The 20231-nt window shown below is 41.3% G+C and overlaps 2 protein-coding genes across 2 annotated transcripts; both read left to right on the top strand.

Moving 5' to 3' along the window:
• Window positions 1–4292: 4292 nt before the first annotated feature.
• cd164l2 (CD164 sialomucin-like 2) lies at window positions 4293–7331 on the top strand. Its single transcript, XM_062435430.1, has 6 exons — window positions 4293–4371; window positions 4789–4875; window positions 5085–5177; window positions 5261–5302; window positions 5560–5710; window positions 7157–7331. The coding sequence occupies exons 1-6, from the start codon at window positions 4293–4295 to the stop codon at window positions 7329–7331; spliced, it is 627 nt and encodes a 208-aa protein (XP_062291414.1).
• Window positions 7332–7911: 580 nt separating this feature from the next.
• On the top strand, window positions 7912–19863 carry sytl1 (synaptotagmin-like 1). Its single transcript, XM_062435431.1, has 15 exons — window positions 7912–8004; window positions 10308–10431; window positions 13727–13878; window positions 13974–14094; window positions 14179–14236; window positions 14324–14360; window positions 14437–14477; window positions 14692–14808; window positions 14980–15146; window positions 15270–15372; window positions 15634–15795; window positions 16119–16197; window positions 16327–16426; window positions 16661–16866; window positions 19711–19863. The coding sequence occupies exons 2-15, from the start codon at window positions 10310–10312 to the stop codon at window positions 19851–19853; spliced, it is 1608 nt and encodes a 535-aa protein (XP_062291415.1). The 5' UTR covers window positions 7912–8004; window positions 10308–10309; the 3' UTR covers window positions 19854–19863.
• The last annotated feature ends 368 nt before the right edge of the window (window positions 19864–20231 follow it).

A 20231-nucleotide genomic window follows, 5' to 3' on the forward strand; every position in this document is an offset into this window, starting at 1 on the left:
TGGCTTCCCATTGGTTATCACTATTCTCTCTTGACTTCATCCTCCATCCACATATTTCTGCACCATTCAAACATCTTAAATATAATTTATTGTGATGCTGTGTGTGTGGTTAAGATTGAATCACTTCCAGATTTATTGTGCGAGCTTCAGTTTCCCTCGTGTTGCTGTCCAAACATGATGTTCAACAAGAGGGTCACCACATTTTAAACCTCAGACAGACTACATGTACCATGCAGTGTATCATCAAAGACAAAGCCTCCACTGTGAGTTATGCTACACTTAAGCTGTTTGGCTATTACAAGGTTAGGAGACGTGTGCTGCCTGGTATGTTATCTGATTGTTCTTTAGTACATGTCAAAATGTACTGTATCCTCACTGAAAGGAAATGAATCATACATTAATGTTATTTTAAGATTATATTTAGCTCATACAGGCTGAATTGTTTGCCTCCCGTCTCAGACTGAGGAGGAGGTATATCCCACCTCTTGGTGCGGAGGACCCTGCTGTATGATACAATTGCAGGTTCATTGCACCACAGAGGATGTCCCCCACGCACGCACGCACACACACACACACACACACGGTCACGCTCGCACAGCACAGTATACATGCATACATAAGGTTGCTCATCTTACCTTATTAGCGCGATTCTTGAACTCCTTTGCAAGACTTTGATAGATCAGGTCTTCTCTGCTCTTTCAAGATCAGATGATGGAGATGCAGTGAAGCCTGTCCAATGTGATGCTCGTTGCCAGTTTAAATGGGGAGGACAGTCCTTGTGTATCCCACTGCTCTGAGCTCCTGTCTTCATCAAAGTTGCATTTAAGGCTTACTTGGCATCACTTGCATCTCCTCTTCTTTAGTCTCTTCGGAGCGCTTATCGGAGGCAGAATGGATGCTCTTGCGCGCGGACTCAGCCACAAGAGAGCCGGTCTGACGTCAGCGGCTGGGAGGCTCGACCAATAAGGTGCCGACGTTGCTGATGCGGGAGAGTATAGGGAGGGGACGGAGTAATTTCATTCAGAAAAATGCGGCATCTCTGTGGCTCCTCCCACTGCGGTTCACTCTTGCTCTCATTTCTTGTAAATAATGACCACCAGTAGACCCCCCCCCCCAACCCCCCTTCCGCACACACACAGACTTTTTCTCAATAAGACTCAGGGGCCTGCTTGAATGAGAGGATATTGTTTTGTGTTGGGTTGGGCTCCAAGTGTCGCGCTGAGAGGACAGACGTCTGGGCTGGCGCTGTCCACGGTGCTGAAACGCAGCGCGATAACTGATGATGAGAGATAGAGAGAGTAGAGCATCACAAATATCTGCAAAGTATCTTTAAGCGCAAACTGTACATCCAGATGCAGGAGTGCTTAGAATATGGCATAATTTATATGACTGATATTTGTGTTAATGCAAGTGTATTGGGAGTTTAATCGTGTATGTGCATGGGGAAAAAGTTGTCTCCAACCCAAACTAATTTAGAAAGACTGCGCCTGTACGCACATGGAGGTATGTGTGCTGATGTGGGTGGTGTGCAAGACGACGGGTTAATAATAATTTTTTCCTTGAGCATTTTTTCACAGAAACACAGACCCCTGCCTCCTACAGTAAAAACACCAGCAACAGGGAATCCGTGGCTTCCCCGGTTTGATAGTGAGCGTGGGTGCTGCAGGATGGGCTGTGCTATCGTCTACGTGGTCGCGCATTTCAATGCGCTAAACTAGGGAAAGCTCATCCTTCCCCGAGCCATATTAGGACACGCTTCCTGCCGATAAACCCCTCCTACGTCACTGAGAGAAATTATGAAGTGAAACATTTGTCACCTTCAAAATGTCTCCCGTATTCGAGCATCTTCTAATTTATACCAAATTCCACTTTCTGTTTACATTTTATAACAAATATAGACATTCTAATACCAAAAGATTTACAGTATATCTTTATAACTCCCTTATCTGCGATGAGGTCTTTAAAACACCAGTCAGTGATATTATTTGTGGAATACCCTGGTGATTTTTTTCCTCATAAAACGCTATTCATTGTGGTGGTTTCCTACTTCTGTCTCCTTGCCCTCTAATAGAATATGTGTATTTGTATTAGTACGTTTTCTTGATGGTATGGGCTGTAAATTTGAGCATTATTCACATGTTTTGTGGCTGGTGTAATGATTTTTGCCAGCAGTGGGAGCAACAGTGGGGGAGGACATCGTGTTCAACAGTACTGCGGAATAGCCCTGTGTGTGTGTCTGTCTGTCTGTGTGTGTCTGTGTGCATGTGTGTGTAGGTAGAGCTGAATAGATCTAACCAGACAATGTGTGAGAGAGCATATGAGATGTGGGAGTGCATGAGCAACTGTGTGAGTGGAGGAGGAGGAGGAGGAGGTGCTGGTGCAATTCATTGCTTAAAGCTGAAAGTGTGTCGTGATATTGGACTCAGTGCAACTGATTTTGAGGGCTAGGCCCAGGCTATGACTCAGTGCATCTACATGAAAAAGCGACACTTTGAAGGTCAGAGCACTTGTACTTTTTGTGCTGTTGCATTTGCATGTTTGTGTACAGGAGCATATCTTGGTGATCCTGAGCCCTCTTTATTTCCACAGCCTCTATCCAACCAGTACTAGCAGTTTTCTTGCACTATTTGTCCAGATTGGGTCTTAATCTAATTGAAAATTTGAAAATATGCCTAAAATATGTAATTGATTCCTGATCTGACACAGCTTTGTTTATGTAACTTTGGAAAGATTTCACCTCACTTCTCACTTTCATACAGCCAGCGAGAGTATTGCTGTGATCTCACTGTGGACACAAATAAAAAACCTCACTGAGTTGTTAATCACTGGCAAATTAACACTGTTTGGAAGGTTTGACAGTTGACTAGCTCGACAGCACTTCATCGCTGCCAGTGACACATTTTGAGGTGATAATAGACTATTGACGTACAGGCTGTCTAATGTACACAGTCACATGATTTCTGACCACCTCTACATCCCACACCAACGTCACTCTGTGTTTTAAAAGCACTCTTGCCTACAGTATGTAAAGATGTCCACAAGACACATATTAGTAACTATCAATAGTGCTGAGAAACCTCTCTTCTTAATCAGACTTTCGCCAGTTAAAATCTGTCTTTGAGAGGAACATGTGGCTTAAGCCTTCACAGGAAAACAGTCAAATTGATTCATGCTGGTTCTAGTTTATTTCCAGTGGTGGCTAACCTTTCTATTTTGTGTGTTTTGTGTCATTGTTTACTTGAGATCCTTTGTTACAGGTTAAAGCCTTAGCGAGGACATGAGTTGTGATCAGTTTGACTAAAGATAAAGGTGATTTTCCTTTTTGGGTTGTTTAATTTGACTTATTTTTAGAGGCATAAATGGGTGAAAGTGTTAAGCTCTAAAGTCCCAGTAGCCAAATGTGCCAGGTACCCCAGAGACAAAGACACAGAATCGTGGTGCAAGTTTAACAGATTTATTAAAGGGGCGTTACGTCGGAGTGGAGCTGGGCCGAGGAGGGAGAGAGGGGGTATCCTGGGAGAGGTGAGAGGGTGGAGGGTCCACGTGGTGGTTTGGTGGGGGTGAAGGTGAGGGGCTTGGAAGGCGTGGATGGAGCGAGGAGACACTGGGTTTGCGGAGGGAGCCTGGAACAAACACAAAAGAGAACAGGGTTAGCAAAGAATACAACACACAGTCTTTCACGAGTGCCGAAAATGCTGCTAGGACACAGCCGGCTAAACTGACCACAATAGTCAACGTTCAAGCGGCGGGCGCCTCCTCTTATACTCAGGCAGCGTAGATGATGTGGAGCAGCTGGGCTGCTCGTCATCCTCATTGCCAGCACCTGTGCTGGGCTGACTGGCTGCTGGCTGCTGGGCAGCCCCAACAGAAAGTATTTAACAAAGGAAAAATAGATAAGTTATAAAAAAACAATTTGGTGATACACTTGTATATGTGTGTGTGTGTGTGTGTGTGTGTGTGTGTGTGTGCATTGCGTGTGTGTGCATTGCATTGCCTGCTGAAGTTAGCAGGTGTCAGCTTGTCCATACTGGTGTGTATTTCAGGAGGACTGAGGTGGGTCAGCTGGTTGCCTGGGAACCAAGTTTGGGTGTTGCTCATGTTACACAGATCTCTATGTCCCGTCTTTCTCTTTTTCTCTGTCCTAGCAAGGAACCGCATCTCTCTCGTTGCAACTTTTGGATACGCTTACTGAAGATATTTAAGTTTGAAAACTTTTTGTGTTAATACAAACTCCGCTTGTCGTTTGGTGCTCCATCCAAGCTGTCAGCAGCAGGTGTTCTGTGGCTGTCAGGATGCAGATGTTGGTTTTGAAGGTCGTCTGTGCCACTCTGCTGCTTCTTGCAGTGGTGCCCTCTGTATACTCACAGTCAGGTAAGATCCACAAGTAAAATGTATTTACTTCTTTCTGAAAGTAAACTGTTGGGATGTTGTCCTACACTTTGCATCTTATGTCTCCTTTCCTTGCCTCCTTGTGTCCATCAGAACCTGATTTGATCTACCTTCAAGAGCTTTTCTTGATAATATCTCTTCTTCTGTTTACTGTGAAGACGGCTTCTTCTCAAGCATTTTTTTATAAACTGACAAACTGTGAGAGGTGAATGAGAGTCTTTTCTTTGGCATCTCTCCTGTCTTTTGCCTGCTTACTTCATTCTAACACTGTCCAAACTAATGTGACGTCTTGCAGTTATTAAGCTGGTAACATGTTCTGTGGGAAGATAATTGTTCATCGGTCAATAAACTGCTATGAGTGACACTTATAATTGACTGCCAGTTGTGTCCCTCCTACAGATTGTTCCCAAGCCGAGTCATGTGACCTATGTGTTGGAGACTCCATGCTCAACTTGACAGGCTGCGTCTGGAGGCTTTGTCCAGGTGGTGACGCACGCACACACACACACACACACACACACACACACACACACACACACACACACACACACACACAAACCCTCTGATAGTAATTCAATCATCACAGCTGCGGTAACATAAGCTTACCATGGTTTGTAGAAGATGAGTGAATTATTCAGTATGCCAGGAACACAGACATGACACACACAATAAAATGCTTATTCTTTCTGACCTAGGTAACGATACAGGCATGTGTATGTATGATGAGGGCAACGTGGAAGACAGTGCGATGAACTGTAGCTGGACCAGAGTGTCTGAACTGTGTGCAGGTAACAACAAATAACCACAAAATAAATCACAAAATATTTCCCTGCTCCTTCAGTATCTCTTATGCATGTTTTATTTCACCCAGTTGTAGAGAATGTTGCAGAAGGAGGAAGTGAAGGTGACTCAGGTAAATTGCATTGGCTCTGCTCCATCATCCCCCCTCCCACTCTCTTCCCTCTCTTGCGTCAGACATTTATTATTCCCATAAGAGCTGAGTAAAACATTCCCCTAAACCACTCAGTCATGTAGATGTCGATGCATTTTCCTCTGCTGTTATACTGTAAAGAAAAAAAATGACCCTCTCTTCTTTCCCCTCCCCGCTCTGCTTTCATGCCCATTTCACTGTTAACCCCTTAATCTCTGTTCCTCTCCCTACAACTGAAGGCAACCCAAAATCAACCTCTGAGTTCTCCCAGGCCAAGTTTGACATGTCCAGCTTCATCGGAGGCATCATACTTGTGCTGTGCCTGCAAGCTGGCGGCTTTTTGGCCATGCGCTTCCTCAAATCCAAAGAGCAGAGCAACTATGACCCCATGTGAGTTTGCGCACATAGGTGTCAGAGAATAGAGAATGTGGCGTGACCGTATCAGTTTAACTGTGTGCATGTAAATGTGTCTGGGTGTCACTGTGTTAAGAGGCTTGTGCAACAGCAACATCTGGTGGCAGTAGTGTGATCAACACATACAAAGCTATTCACCTCCAACAACCCTCCAGATTGTATTTGGATTCTGATCACACACCCCATCTGTCCATATCAAAATGTGTCTCCGTCTTTACACAGAGATCAGCCACAATGAAGACAAAGATGTATGAAGGGCAAACAGATGAGGGTGGAGGACAGCAGAGCAGTGACTCATCCACTTCTGACGACAAGATTGCATTTTTTTTTTCTTTTTTCCATTTTTGGTTTTGTCCCCATGTGTACCCCTGGGGGATGGGTGTGTTTATAAGAGGACATCTTTCTCAGAATACTTCATTGTGTAACGAGTGTCTGTGCATGTGTTGATTGTGTTTGTATATTTTACACACATCACAGACAGTTTGTCTCGACAAAACAGATTCAGACCAAAGAGATTTATTTAGCATGTTCAGCAGTTGATCTTTGTGAACTCCTAATCTTTACTGATAATAATTTAACTAACTGATTGATGTGCCTCCTAGTAACAACATAATTAGCTGTGTGGATATGAACTGTTTTCAAATACACTGCAGCGCAGTTATGGAAAAACTTGATATAATCCCATGTAGACAGCAGGTCAGACAAGGTCATGACACCATTTGAATTTTTTAAGAACCCCGAAATAGACAAAAATGAAACCATTGACTTCTGTTTCACCAGATTTTGTCCATTATGTAATATGACTCCTGTGTTTTATTGAAACCAAATATTAAAATATTTGTGCATCTTATATATTTCTTTTGTATGTAATCGTGTAGTGAGTGAAATAATTTAGCTGACACACCCTGAAGCTCCCAGACTCAACTTTTGGGACCTTTAAACTTAACGAAAATTTCCAGTATAGCACATAAGAGATTTTTTTTAAATAAATTCAGTTTCATGGAGGATAAATCAGTTCTGACTGCTCATATTTATATTAAATATATAACCTTTATCCTTTAATAACAGCTCAAAAGAGATGTAATCCTGTTTATTCATGCTAATGCAGAGGATGCTGGTAAATATTATGATTGAGTTGTTTGGATTTTTTTGTGATGCCTTAATACATAAAAATATGTAGAAGGCTGCCAGCCTGTGCAAACTATACTGATAAATACCTGTTACTCTGAGTGTCACATGTCTGCTTTCTTGAGTATGTGCAGCTAATCAAAGAAAGAGATTGTACAGCATGTGTTGAGTGCTTATTTGCTCATGCCAGCACAGTGAGAGAACTGATTCAACAATAATCTGGGTGCGACAAGAGACATATTCCTTTAGATAAGGATCACCTATTAATCTTTATGTGCTGTATATACCACCCAGTAAAGATCCCAGCATGCAGCAAGAATGGAGCGCAGATGGAGGCCTTTGGGGGAGCAGCGGGATGGCTGGTTGGACGCACCAGTTGCTGTCTGAGCCAGAACCTGAAGGCTTGAATAGGCCCACACAAAAAGGTTTCCCAACTGGGCAGACTATGGCTGTCATCCAAGTCTGTTGACAAAGGACAGGACTGAATACAGGACTGAATGCAGATCTTTTTCACCCTCCCCCTTCCCACACAAGCACATTTGCAAAGAGAAAAGGAAGTTCAGCACAAAGGCACACACATCTCCAAGTCCACACCAAAGTTTAGGCTGGCCTCATGTGCTGCTGGCTATTCCATCCTCTGCTTTAACACAAGCACATATCAATGTTTGTATAGGCTATATATATGCACATGTATGTGTATGTACAGGTATGTGTGTGTGTGTGTGTGTGTGTGTGTGTGCGTGCACGCGTGTGAGCGTGCGTGTGTAGTCGAGTGTGTGTTTAGCAGGTGTGGACAGTGGCAAGAAAGTTACATCCCACCTCCACCCTGCCATTTGGTAAAACATCCGTGTTTGTGTTAGTCATATCACACAGTCGAGCAAACACACCGTATCAATCTGAAGCTGCAACACATACACACGCACAAACGCGCACACTCTACCTCACCGTGTTTTCTGTTTGTTCCACCTCGTGCTCGGCTCCCAGCTGAGTGCAGCCTGTGTGCGTCTGACTCCGCAGGGCGTGTTCACACCGTTTACTCTGCACACAGACCTCAACACACGCACACACTCACCGCACTCAACTCAAGGCAACTTTTTCTCGAAACTTTCCACCGATGTAACTGACGGAGGCTGTCAAATAAGGTAACGCAATTGATTTGTTTTCTTATACTTCATTGTGTGTATTTATGTTTAATGAATGTGATAGGGTGTGCTGTTTAACCTTTGATCCAAAAGGTAAAAAGTAGCGACAGGTGTCCTCTCTCTCGCGGTGTTCATGATGAGGAAAGTGCTGCACGAGCCTGTCTGTTTTTACTAAAGGGAAACTTCACAGTTTAAGTAAATCATGTCCTGACACTTTAACAGTATGTTAAGAATTTAACATTAAACTTTTAAAATCGTCTCACTTTGTGTTAAAAGTGTAGCAAAACCGCAGATTGGCGCATCACAGACAAAGTTATTACAGCAATTATTATGTAAACAGCTATTGGTCTGTGTCATATGCTGCAATACCTTTTGTTTTGTTGAATAGGTGGAATAGACATGTGAAAGCTGCAGTGTCTAGTTTAAAGATATCCTGTTCGACAAACTCTTTACACGAGAAACTCTTTGCGCATGCGTTATTAGGGGGGGGGGGGGGCAAGCCTCAAGGCAGTGGACACAGACACTCAGTAAAGAAATTAACAGGTTGTAGTGCCGCAGGTTAGTCTATTCATACAGAAGTTTGCTTTATTCCCCTTTTACGTCCACGTAAGTGATATCACCATGTATCAGCCTTTTTGTTGTTTTTATTAGACAGCTGAGCTGCAACGATCAGTCGATCCATAGAAAATAAATCAACAACTATTTTTTATAGTTGAATAATCGTTTTAGTAATTTTTTTAAAGGTCCCACTCGGACATGTTTAATATTTATATAAACTCTATATAACTCTAATTCGAATAATAATTTATATCTGACCATCTAATCTGTATCTGTATCCATCTAAAAATGGCGTTTACTCTTTCTCTCTCATTCAAAAGTCCATAATCTAAAAATATGTAAATATATTTCATTTCAGAAGTTTAACTGCTGGACACAAGATGTCTCATACGTCACTGTAAAGTCCATTGTTACTGTTTGTGTACTGGAGGCTTCAAGTTTCCACATCATACGCATGTACGTTGAGTATCGGAACAGGATTGACTCCAAACTATTTGTGATGTCACAAATCACGCTAGTAGGCCCCTTAAAAACAGATTTTCAATGAGAACAGAGAAAGTTTCCACTTTCAGCAGATGCATTTGAAAACAGCCTTCTAGTGTCAAACTCTGCACATACATCATTCTGTACAGTGAAGCTCCAACACATCTAACTGTAGGAACAAAAAGGAAAACATAGTATGTTTAGAGAGTGGAAGGGACATGGTTTTATTCTTTTCTTTGTCCTACATGAGAGTAAATGGTAAATGTTAAATGGCCTGTACTTATATAGCGCCTTTCTAGTCTTTTCGACCACTCAAAGCGCTTTTACAATACATTTCATTCACCCCATTCACACACATTCATACACTGATGGCAGGAGCTACCACGCAGGGCTACCACGCAGTGCCAACCTGCACATCAGGGGAAGCTAATCATTCATACACATTCATACACCGTTGGCACAGCAACGGGAGCAATTTGGGGTTAAGCGTCTTGCCCAAGGACACATCGACATGTGGCCTGGAGGAGCCGGGAATCGAACCGCCAATCTTCCAATTGGTGGACGACCGCTCTACCTCCTGAGCCACAGCCGCCCTCGTATAGATAGAATATCTAAAATGTTTAGACTGTTGTTTGGACAAAACAAGACATTAAACATGTGACCTTGGACTCTGGAAAAATATAATGGACATTTTCACTATTTAATAAGCACATTAATTGATAATAAAAAAAAGAATTGTTATATAATCGTAATCGTCCCTACAATAGAGAGGACTTGGAGCAAGAAGGGATGAAAGTCTTTGATGATAGACAGAAATAGCCTACCTGACACAGCATGTGTCCTCACCCACTGAGGTACCAGATCGACCAGAGGACACAGTATTTTAAAGTGTACTGAATGGTTTAGCACAAACTGAGGGACCTGAGTAATGTATTTTTTCTAATATGTCTTTAATGTGTGCTTGGTTTGTGTAAAAAGCTGGATACTTTTATCTCTTCAGACTTAAAAATATTCAAATTAAATAATTTAAGAAGGAAAAATTACTCTTCGGGACAATTCATAACAGCTAAGTTTCTGAAATCAGCCTTACACTAGACATCGTTTTAGCTTTAGCACTTTTTCAATAATGTTATAATAAAAACTGCAATATAACACTTGTTTACTTCATATGCTGGCTCTACAGTAAGCTTTATTAGCAGGACATGGTGTAATTACAGTCACCGCCTGTTTATGTAAGGATTATGATTTCACTTCTCTCTCAGGAATGGAGGAGGAGCAGGTTGACTCTCTTGACCTGAGCCACCTGACAGAAGAGGAGCAGTCCACCATCCTCCAGGTGTTACAGCGTGACTTGGAGTTGCGTCAACGTGATGAAGGACGTGTAAGGTCAGAGGTGACTATGTATTCCTTTAGGTGCCAGTTCTGCTCTGTAATTCACACTTAACATACAGACAGGTGACAGTAAAGGAACATAAAATGTCTCAATGAGGTGTTGGGCAACCATGAGCTGCCTTGGTTTTGATCCTGCCAGTCTCTGAACTCGACTGGAGTTAACATTTGATATTTCATATCTGGAGATTTGATGATTGAGAGCACTGTTGAGATCTGATGACTGTAAAGGTCGCAGCAAATGATTCACATGAATTACATACTTATCCAATCATCCAATCAAGTGACTCCTTGTGTCACTCAGGAGAGAAATGTTTCACCACCGGACAGAGGTGATGACTCAGAATATATTTGTATTGACTTTCAGTCACAGACAAGTCAGAGAGCGTGGCAGGATGTTGATGCCTTAATTACATCCTTTAGTCCATTTGTAAGGATGCATCTACATTTGTTATGATTTTGTATGATTAATTTACTCAGGTTTTTCCTTTGATTTGTCACTCATCTGTATGTTGTAGTTAAATAAAGTTTTAATGAGTGCAGGAGCAAGCTTATTTGTTGATAGAAACCTTGGCAAACAACTACATTTATTCACATTGCATCTTGGCTTATCAGCACTCAAGGGATTTTGCTCTACTCACTGAGTTTTAAGCCAACTACTTAAAATGATTTCTGCCAACTTTGAATCTGAGAAATGTTTGTACAGCTAGAAACACTTCTGACTGCTAAGCACATGGTCACAAAGGTCTATTGAAATGCTGATTTTGTTAATGAAGACTAATAGTCAACCTGTTGGTGGTGCTTGTTTTAATTGATTTTAGATTGGGGCTGAAACTATTTTCCTTATTATGAGGGGAGAGGGATTTTGTCGAGGACATTGAATTTACAATGATACATAAAGAACAGAGAAGCAGCTTATTCTCACATTTAAGAAGCTAAAACCAGAGAATGTTTGGCATCTTTGTTTGATAACTGGCTCCACTTTTACATACTGTTCATATTCTGACCCTTCACAATATGGAGTAGGTAATTTTTTCCCTGACTTAAGTATTGCCTTTACTGTATAATTAGCCCTTATACCAAATTCTGAACAACAGATGTATTTTCCTTCATAGATATTTTATCAGTTGTTAACAAATTAATGATTGATCCTTCATTAATGTTTCAGAGAGCAGAAAGAGTGTTTTGTTCATTTGCAGTGACACTACATGCACAACCACACTTGATCTCCTGTCATGTTATCTAAAACCAGAGAACAAAACAACCATAATTATTTCTATGAATTTATTGAAAGTGAAGGATGCAACAACATTTAAATGGTAGTGTTTTTATTGCTTTCAAGTGTCAAAATGGGTCAAATTTTACATGAACAGTATTGGTGAAATTATCAATTGAAAAATCTACAATTTTCTGTAGATCGATTAATTGTTTAGTTGACAAATCACCTCAGCTCTACTTAAAATACCAGGATGGTGGATCTTGTTGTACATAGAAATTAGGCCAGTGAAGTTTTGAGAGTGTATGTTTTCGTTTACGTTAGACTTATATACAGTGCATCTGGAAAGTATTCACATCCATTCACTTTCCCCACATTTTGTTATGTTACAGCCTTATTCCAAAATGGATTAAATTCCTCTTTTTCCTCATCAATCCACACACAATACCCCATAATGACAAAGCAAAAAAGTTTTTTTTAGAAATGTTTGCACATTTATTAAAAATAAAAAACTATCACATGTACATAAGTATTCACACCCTTTCCTCAGTACTTTGTTGAGGCACCCTTGGCAGCGATTACAGCCTCAAGTCTTCTTGGGTATGAAGCTACAAGCTTGGCACACCTGTATTTGGGATATTTCTCCCATTCTTCTTTGCAGATCTTCTCAAGCTCTGTCAGGTTAGATGGGGAGTGTCGCTGCACAGCTATTTTCAGGTCTTTCCAGATATGTTCAATCGGGTTCAAGTCTGGGCTGTGGCTGGGCCACTTAAGGACATTCACAGACTTGCCAGTCTGAGGTCCTGAGTGCTCTGGAGCAGGTTTTCATCAAGGATCTCTCTGTACTTTGCTTTGTTCATCTTTCCCTCGATCCAGACTAGTCTCCCAGTTCCTACCGCTGAAAAACATCCCCACATGATGCTGCCACCACCATACTTAACCGTAGGGATGGTATTAGCCAGGTGATGAGATATGTGCCTGGTTTCCTCCAGGCGTGACGCTTGGCATTCAGGCCAAAGAGTTCAATCTTGGTTTCATCAGACCAGAAAATCTTGTTTCTCATGGTCTGAGAGTTCTTTATGTGCCTTCTGGCAAATTCCAAGCGGGCTATCATGTGCCTTTTACTGAGTAGAGGCTTCCGTGTGACCACTCTACCATAAAGGCCTGATTGGCGGAGTGCTGCAGAGATGGTTGTCCTTCTGGAAGGTTCTCCCATCTCCACAGAGGAACGCTGGAGCTCTGTCAGAGTGACCATGGGGTTCTTGGTCACCTCCCTGACCAAGGCCCTTCTCCCTCGATTGCTCAGTTTGGCTGGGCGGCCAGCTCTAGGAAGAGTCCTGGTTGTTCCAAACTTCTTACATTTACAAATGATGGAGACCACTGTGCTCTTCGGGATTGCCAATGCTGCAAAAAAATGTTTGTAACCTTCCCCAGATGTATACCTCGATACAATCCTGTCTCGGAGGTCTACACACAATTCCTTTGACTTTATGGCTTGGTTTCTGCTCTGACATGCACTGTCAACAGTGGGACCTTAAATAGACAGGTGTGTGCTTTTCCAAATCATGTCCAATCAATTGAATTTACTACAGGTGAACTCCAATCAAGTTGTAGAAACATCTCAAGGATGATCAGTGGAAACAGGATGCAACTGAGCTCAATTTTGAGTGTCATAACAAAGGGAGTGAATACTTATGTACGTGCAATATTTCAGTTTTTTATTTTTTAATAAATTTGCAAACATTTCTAAGAAACCTTTTTCGCTTCGTCATTATGGGATATTGTGTGTAGATTAATGAGAAAAAAAGGAATTTAATCAATTTTGGAAAAAGGCTGTTACATAACAAAATGTGGGGGTGTGAATACTTTCCGGATGCACTGTATATATATATAGATATATCTATGTCTATATCTATATATATGTTTAGATGTCATCTTTGTGCTGAGTTAGTTCCAGGACCCAAGTGAAAGCAAAACCTGTAAAACCCTGTGGTTAGTTTCTGACGTAGTCTGACATCAACTGGAGATTGCGATTGCCTGCTATTTAATGTGGCCCTGTTGTGCCAAACGCTGCAGGATCCTCGAGCAGAAAGAGACAGACACCACACGATTGCGCTATCTTTCGGGGGCATGGTTCAGGGAGGAGCTGAGCAAACGCCATCGCAGCCGGACGTCTGGCTGTGACCTCGTCCACACCACTATAAGCCACAGGAGGACAAAGAGCAAAGGTCAATTTTCAGTCATTGAAATGTCAGTATTGTTGGCCGGTGGGTTGTTTTCTTTATGTAACAAGGATATCCTGGTCTTGTGGTTGTTTCCATAGTAACACCCGTGCCTCTGACAGGACTGTTCAATGGAGAGACAGAGGAAACCTCTCACAACAACAAAACATCTCCTGAAGCAGAGAAGAGACTGAAGGAGAGCAAGGATGAGGAGAGCACAGGGTTAGTCAGACACAAGTCATCTCATTAATGTTAACATTTGTTTGTTTGTTGCTGCTTTTTCCAATTTCTCATTTGTGCTTTCAGGACTCAAGGAAATTTGAAACCTACACCCACACCCAGAACAAAAAGTCCTGTCGTACAGGTCTGTGTGCATGTGCTTGTTTGTCTTTTCCATGGTTGAAAAAGTTTCCTGATCATCTAAATATCCATACATCATCTTCAATTCCAGAGGTTCCAGTGTAGAAGTAGTTCCTCCTCATCCAAAGGTAAAGTTTCTATCTTATCTCTCTGTACCTCTATGTCTATTCTTATTATTTTTCACAACTCATTGTTCTGTTCTAGAGTATGAAAGGAGAAGCAATGGGCACTCAGAGGAACCTGAGGTGATTATAACACACACCCATGTTCACAATTAACCACAGCTTTATGATTGGTAAACACTACTTCTGAGTAGCTGCTTTTCCACCTCTTGTCAAATGACTTACCTGGAACTGAGTAAACATGTCAGTTATTTAAATATCTAACTCAATAAAAGTGTGACTAAAAATGATGCTGTATCTGAGAATTGTGTTTGTGGATGTATGTGTGTGTTTTTAGGAAAACTTTGACGGTCACAACGGGGACACTGACTCTCTGAGCAGCAGCTTTACAGAGGCAGATCCAGCTTCTCTGAAAACCAGCAGCTCTACCAGCAGCCTTCATTCTAGCTACCCGGTACACACACACACACACACACACACACACACACACAAACACACACACACATACACGCATACGTGCATGCACACACGTACCTTTGATTAATTGACCATCCAGCGACGCAAGATGACTCAGCTCAGGACAATGACGCAGGAGCTCATCTCTGTTCTTACGTGTGTGTTGTAGCTGAGTGGAAGCATGATGAGCCTGTTCAGCTCGGGGGATTTCGGAGCGGTGGAGGTGAGGGGCCGCATCCAGTTCTCATTGTTGTATGACACCCAAAAGGAGGAACTGCAAGTCAAAGTGCATCGCTGTGAGGACATTGCCACAGCACGCAAGAACCGCTCAGACCCGTAAGTGTTGAGTGTATGCGTGTATCGCATATACCACAGCAACATTACGACATACAGAATCAGTCAAATAATCTATGTGTGTGTGTGTGTGTGTGTGTGTGTGTGTGTGTGCTTGATTCACAGATACGTTAAAACTTATCTCTTGCCGGATAAGTCAAGTCACAGCAAGAAGAAAACTGCAGTGAAGAAAAAGACACAAAACCCAGTCTATGATCAGATGCTCCGAGTGAGAAACTCTCTCATTTACATATTACATAAAGTGGCAGCCTTCACAGAAATTCTCCATCTGCCATGTGTTCCACAGCTCTCCTACATGTGTCCTGGCACATGCACTACAGCCTCCAGTTATTTCTCCAATCTTAATGCTAATCTTTGAAAAAATGTATTAGATTTAAAGTAAACAATGATTGTATGGTATATCTCAACAAATCCAAGTTGTCATTAAGATTTTTAATTGTTTCCTCTCATCTCCTTCTCATCTTTATAGTATAAGGTACGTATAGGTGAGCTGCGGAGCCGGACCTTGAACCTGTCTGTGTGGCACGCCGAGCCCCTGGGGAGGAATGTGTTCCTGGGGGAGGTGGAGGTGTCTCTGGGTCTCTGGGACTGGACCTGCACACAGCCACTCTGGCAGGACCTGCAGCCACGGGTGGGGAATGGCAGACAGAATTGATTCACATGAAAAAAAAAAAACACTTTGAAGTAGACACATAGATTTGCCTGCAACTGTGTTTGTTCAGTATCTGTGTCTTCGTGTAACAGCAGTTTGGGAGACACAGAATACAGAAAGGAGTGTCTCTTGTGTCTGGGAGAGCTGAAGGGAGATGAGGACATGCTGTGAATTTCAACTAAGGTTTTATGTAACCTTCTCTAATCTTCTCCTGCTTTCACACTTTTGCCTCTCTTCCCCCCGTCTTTTTCTTCCCCTGTCTTTATCTTTTTTTCTACTCCCCCTCCATCTTCACGTTACAGGTTAATTTAAGTCCAGAGTCAATTTGCAATCGTGGACTCGTCATGCTGTCTATTAAATTCATCCCAGAGGGATTCGAGGGTGAGCGGGGCACATGTATCATGGATGCACATTATGTCCTACTCCAATACCACAATCACTTAAGTCTCACATGTTTTCTTTCTGTGTGTCTCTGTGTTTGTGTGTGTGTGTGTTTCTGCATGTGGTAAGGTGGTGGTCTGCCTCTAACAGGAGAGCTCCACATCTGGCTTCGGGAAGCTCAGGGTCTCCTTTCCAAGAAAGGAGGCCCTATAGACTCATTTGTTAGAAGGTGTGCCAGCTTTGTGTCATATATCATGATACATTTTCTGTCCTGGAAACAATTTAATTTGTAGAACTATGCAAAACTATGGATATCCATTATGTATAATTTTGTGATTTATCATGATTCTGCATTTCAAGCATTTTTATCATCAAAATATTTAATCCATCACCAGAATTACAATCTCAATCTTGAAAAAAAGAATACTGGTTTGACTCATAATCATACTCTACACCCCAAAAGCTACATACTCCCAGATGCCAGTCGGCAGAGCGGTCAGAAGACGCGGTTGGTGAAACGCTCCATCAGCCCTACCTTCAACCATACCATGGTGTACGACGGCTTCCAGACCAGTGACCTTAGAGAGGCCTGTGCTGAACTAACTGTCTGGCAACGCGAAGGGTTAAAGATGCACATACTCGGAGGGGTTCGCCTTAGCTACGGAACTGGTGAGACACACTTGTTTTGACAGTATTTTTTTATGTTTGCATAAAAAAATCGAAAATAACACATGCTTGGTCTGACTCTTGAGTATCATGTTTCAGGTGTCACATGCTGAAAACAAAAACTTGTAGGCTTTCCTAAAGTGACACATTCATGTTTTTGGTGATGTGCAACTGCTTTTCTCATTGTATAAAAATAAATTAGCTTGCAAACTTTTCTCAAGAGTAGAGACACATGTATTAAAATAGCACTTATGTAAGCTTTCATGATACCAAAACAGTTGGCAAAAGAAGTATAAAAACAGACTTTTAGGTACATGTCAAGATGTTGATTTTGCTTTTAAGACCTACTGAAGCAGGAACCCCATCGTCAGGTGCTTTAGGAATTAAAGTGCCAATCATGAACCCAGTTCGTGTCTGGTTGGGGGTTTTTGTTGCATCTCATCCTCCTTCTCTCTCTCCTCTCATTTTCTGTCATCTCCCTACTTTCAGCAAAGAATAAAAAAATGCCCCAAAAAATGTCTTTTCAAAAAAATAACACTTAAAATTGACAAAAGTGACTTTGAGTCACTCTATTCATGATTTGTTTTAGAGGGATGCAGGTCACACATATTTTTCGAGTTCTGCACCTCAGAAGGCTCTGGGCTGTTTGCTTTTTCTAAATCACTCTTATGTTTACCTTTGTGTGTCTCTTATACTGTTAGTTGGTAATCAACTGGAGACTTGGTATGACAAATTGTTTCCAAGGTGATGGGTGCAGCTCCATTGTTTTCTGATTACAGTGGTTGAATTCAGCTTTGCCAACACCTCAAACTTTTTTTTGTGCTGAGCTCTAATTAGAGATTCAATATAATCTCATGGGTCCTTGACAGCATATTTTGTGTCAGGATACGGGACATTAAAGTGGTCAACTGCTTGGTTGTTTTTTGTTTTATTGTCAGCTCTGTTGATGGTGCCATAAACGCTGTTTTATCCTTCATCTACTGCGGTGTTATTGAGTGGTATGGTGACAATATCTCAGTCCAGTGCTCACTGTGTTTTGTCCCGTTGGCATGTCAGGTATTTCAGATGGCTGTGTCATCAGAGCGAGGTCATTTTGGCACTCCTACAGAGTGTCTCAGTGTTACCTTTGTTAGGCTGGTGTCTGCTGAATTATACCACATACTGTAATAGCAGGATGGAGTACACTGGGTGTGTCTAGGCAACATGTTCCAGCATGTGAGCAATGTGAAAAACAAGTACGACTTAGGCTAATTTAGTTGTTGTGAAGTAGTTTGCTTTGATAGTGTTATTTGTGTATACAGAAAAGTGCCAGCATCTCCAAAGCTTTCTCTTTTAAAACAATTAAAAATGCCTTCATTGTCATGGCATGGTCATATAAATATATAAAATAAAATAAACACAAATAAATATAATATAATTTTAAAAGTCTAATATGGCCATGCTATGACAATAAAGGCATGTTAATTGTTTTAAAAGTGATTGCCTTGGAGTTTACATGTACCTTTGTGCACCTCAAACAAATTATTTTGTTTGAGTCCAGGAAGCGCTCCTACCCAAGTATTTTTTCAGTGTTATTTGTGTATTTGGTATGGATTGTGTAGTGCTGAAGATCTAACCATTGTCAGAGCAGAGTGATGGGAAGTAATACATTTGATGAGGGTTTGCTTGTTGAAGACTAGTGCTGTAACTAACAGTTAATTAACAAATCAATTTATCAACTAATTAATTCTTTAGTTTATTAGACAAGAAAAAAACTGAAAATGCTCATCACAATTTTCTACAACCTGTCGTGGCAATTTTGCAATTCTATTCTGACAAAGAGTAACAAGACAAGACAAGACAAGACAAAAATCTCTGACAGTATTGTCAGACTTAACACTCGGAGCACAATACACAGCACAAAGTTAGCTTGTAGTATGCACACAGATGAAAAACTGTCACACCTTTTATACCTTGAAACACTTCCCTATTGTCGAGGCTGCTTCCTCCAGTAAACATCCTTATCTGGTTTTGTTCCCGTCTAAGGTACTGTGGCAATCTTGCTACCCTCTGACACACCAGTTTAGCCTTGGCCTTTCTAAACACTTAACAGTTAGCAAATTCTCTCCTCACACTCCCAAAGACTGACACTTTCAATGAACTTTTCTGTTACATTAATAACACTTTAGTATGTAATCAAGCTGATGTTCTCTCAGTTAAAGGGTACATGGCAAGATTCTGAGTGATCAAACATAGTGGAAATTAAACATGATTACATGTGCAGTAATTGTATTCAAACATGTACAATAAAGATATTCAAACTTGATTATGCGTGTACAAAATCCAGGTGATGCCCTCAAATGTCTTATTTTGTCTGACCAACGGTTTGAAACCAAAGTTTTCAGTTTTCTATAATGTAAGAAACGGAAAGGCAGCAGATTCTCATGTTTGAGAACCTTGTAACCATTAAATATTTTGCAAAAAAATTACTATAATGATGAATCGATAATTAAAATAAAATGCTGACTTCTTTTCTACTGATAGTCTAATTGATTCATGTATTATTTTGAAGACATATGTTCAATATACTGTTATGAGTTCCTGTGTTTAATGGTTGTTGCTGCTCTTGGCTGTGACTATGATTTGGTAAAAATAGACATGGACACTGATACATCGCCTTTCATAGTAGCATAATATCATATCATAATGTCTTTTGCCAGAGTGTAACAGGGAAATACAATGCATGTGCGTACACGAAGCATGCAAAACAGGAACAGTGGTCTCTTGTTTGTGTGGTTTCCATGGCCTCATTAGGTAAGAGCAGAGTGTGGGTTGCATAAACACATAAATGTGTTTCTTCATCTGCAGGTCAGAGTTACGGAGAGGCCGTCAGCTGGATGGACTCCACAGAAGAGGAGGTTGCCGTGTGGAACTCCATGATCGAACACCCTAACCACTGGATTGACACAACACTACCAATCAGAACTAACCTTGCACACCGGTCCGAGTGACTCTAACGCACCTTGCACAAACACACACTCACAGGTTCATACACTATTCAAATTATGTAATGGGCTGAAAAGACACCCTCAGCACGTTGAGCGTTTCTGTCACAATGACACACACACTGTTCATTTCTGTCCTTCCTACATACAAACACAGGAGTCCGTAAAGGTGCAATATTGTGAATTAATGGTGTAGATCAGAAATCAAGTTTTTAGTTTTGGAACCAAATTTGTCTTCATATCAAATGTTTTATTATATGTATTGGTTTAGTCTTTGTCTTATCTTACAGAATTGATCTTGTGATAGTTTATTAATTAAATATCAAACCTGAACTAATGAATTGTTTAGTGTTTCCATTACTTACTGAATGAACTTATGATGTT

The sequence above is a fragment of the Scomber scombrus genome, chromosome 16 (genome assembly GCF_963691925.1).
Source record: "Scomber scombrus chromosome 16, fScoSco1.1, whole genome shotgun sequence".
NCBI classification, from domain to species: domain Eukaryota; kingdom Metazoa; phylum Chordata; class Actinopteri; order Scombriformes; family Scombridae; genus Scomber; species Scomber scombrus.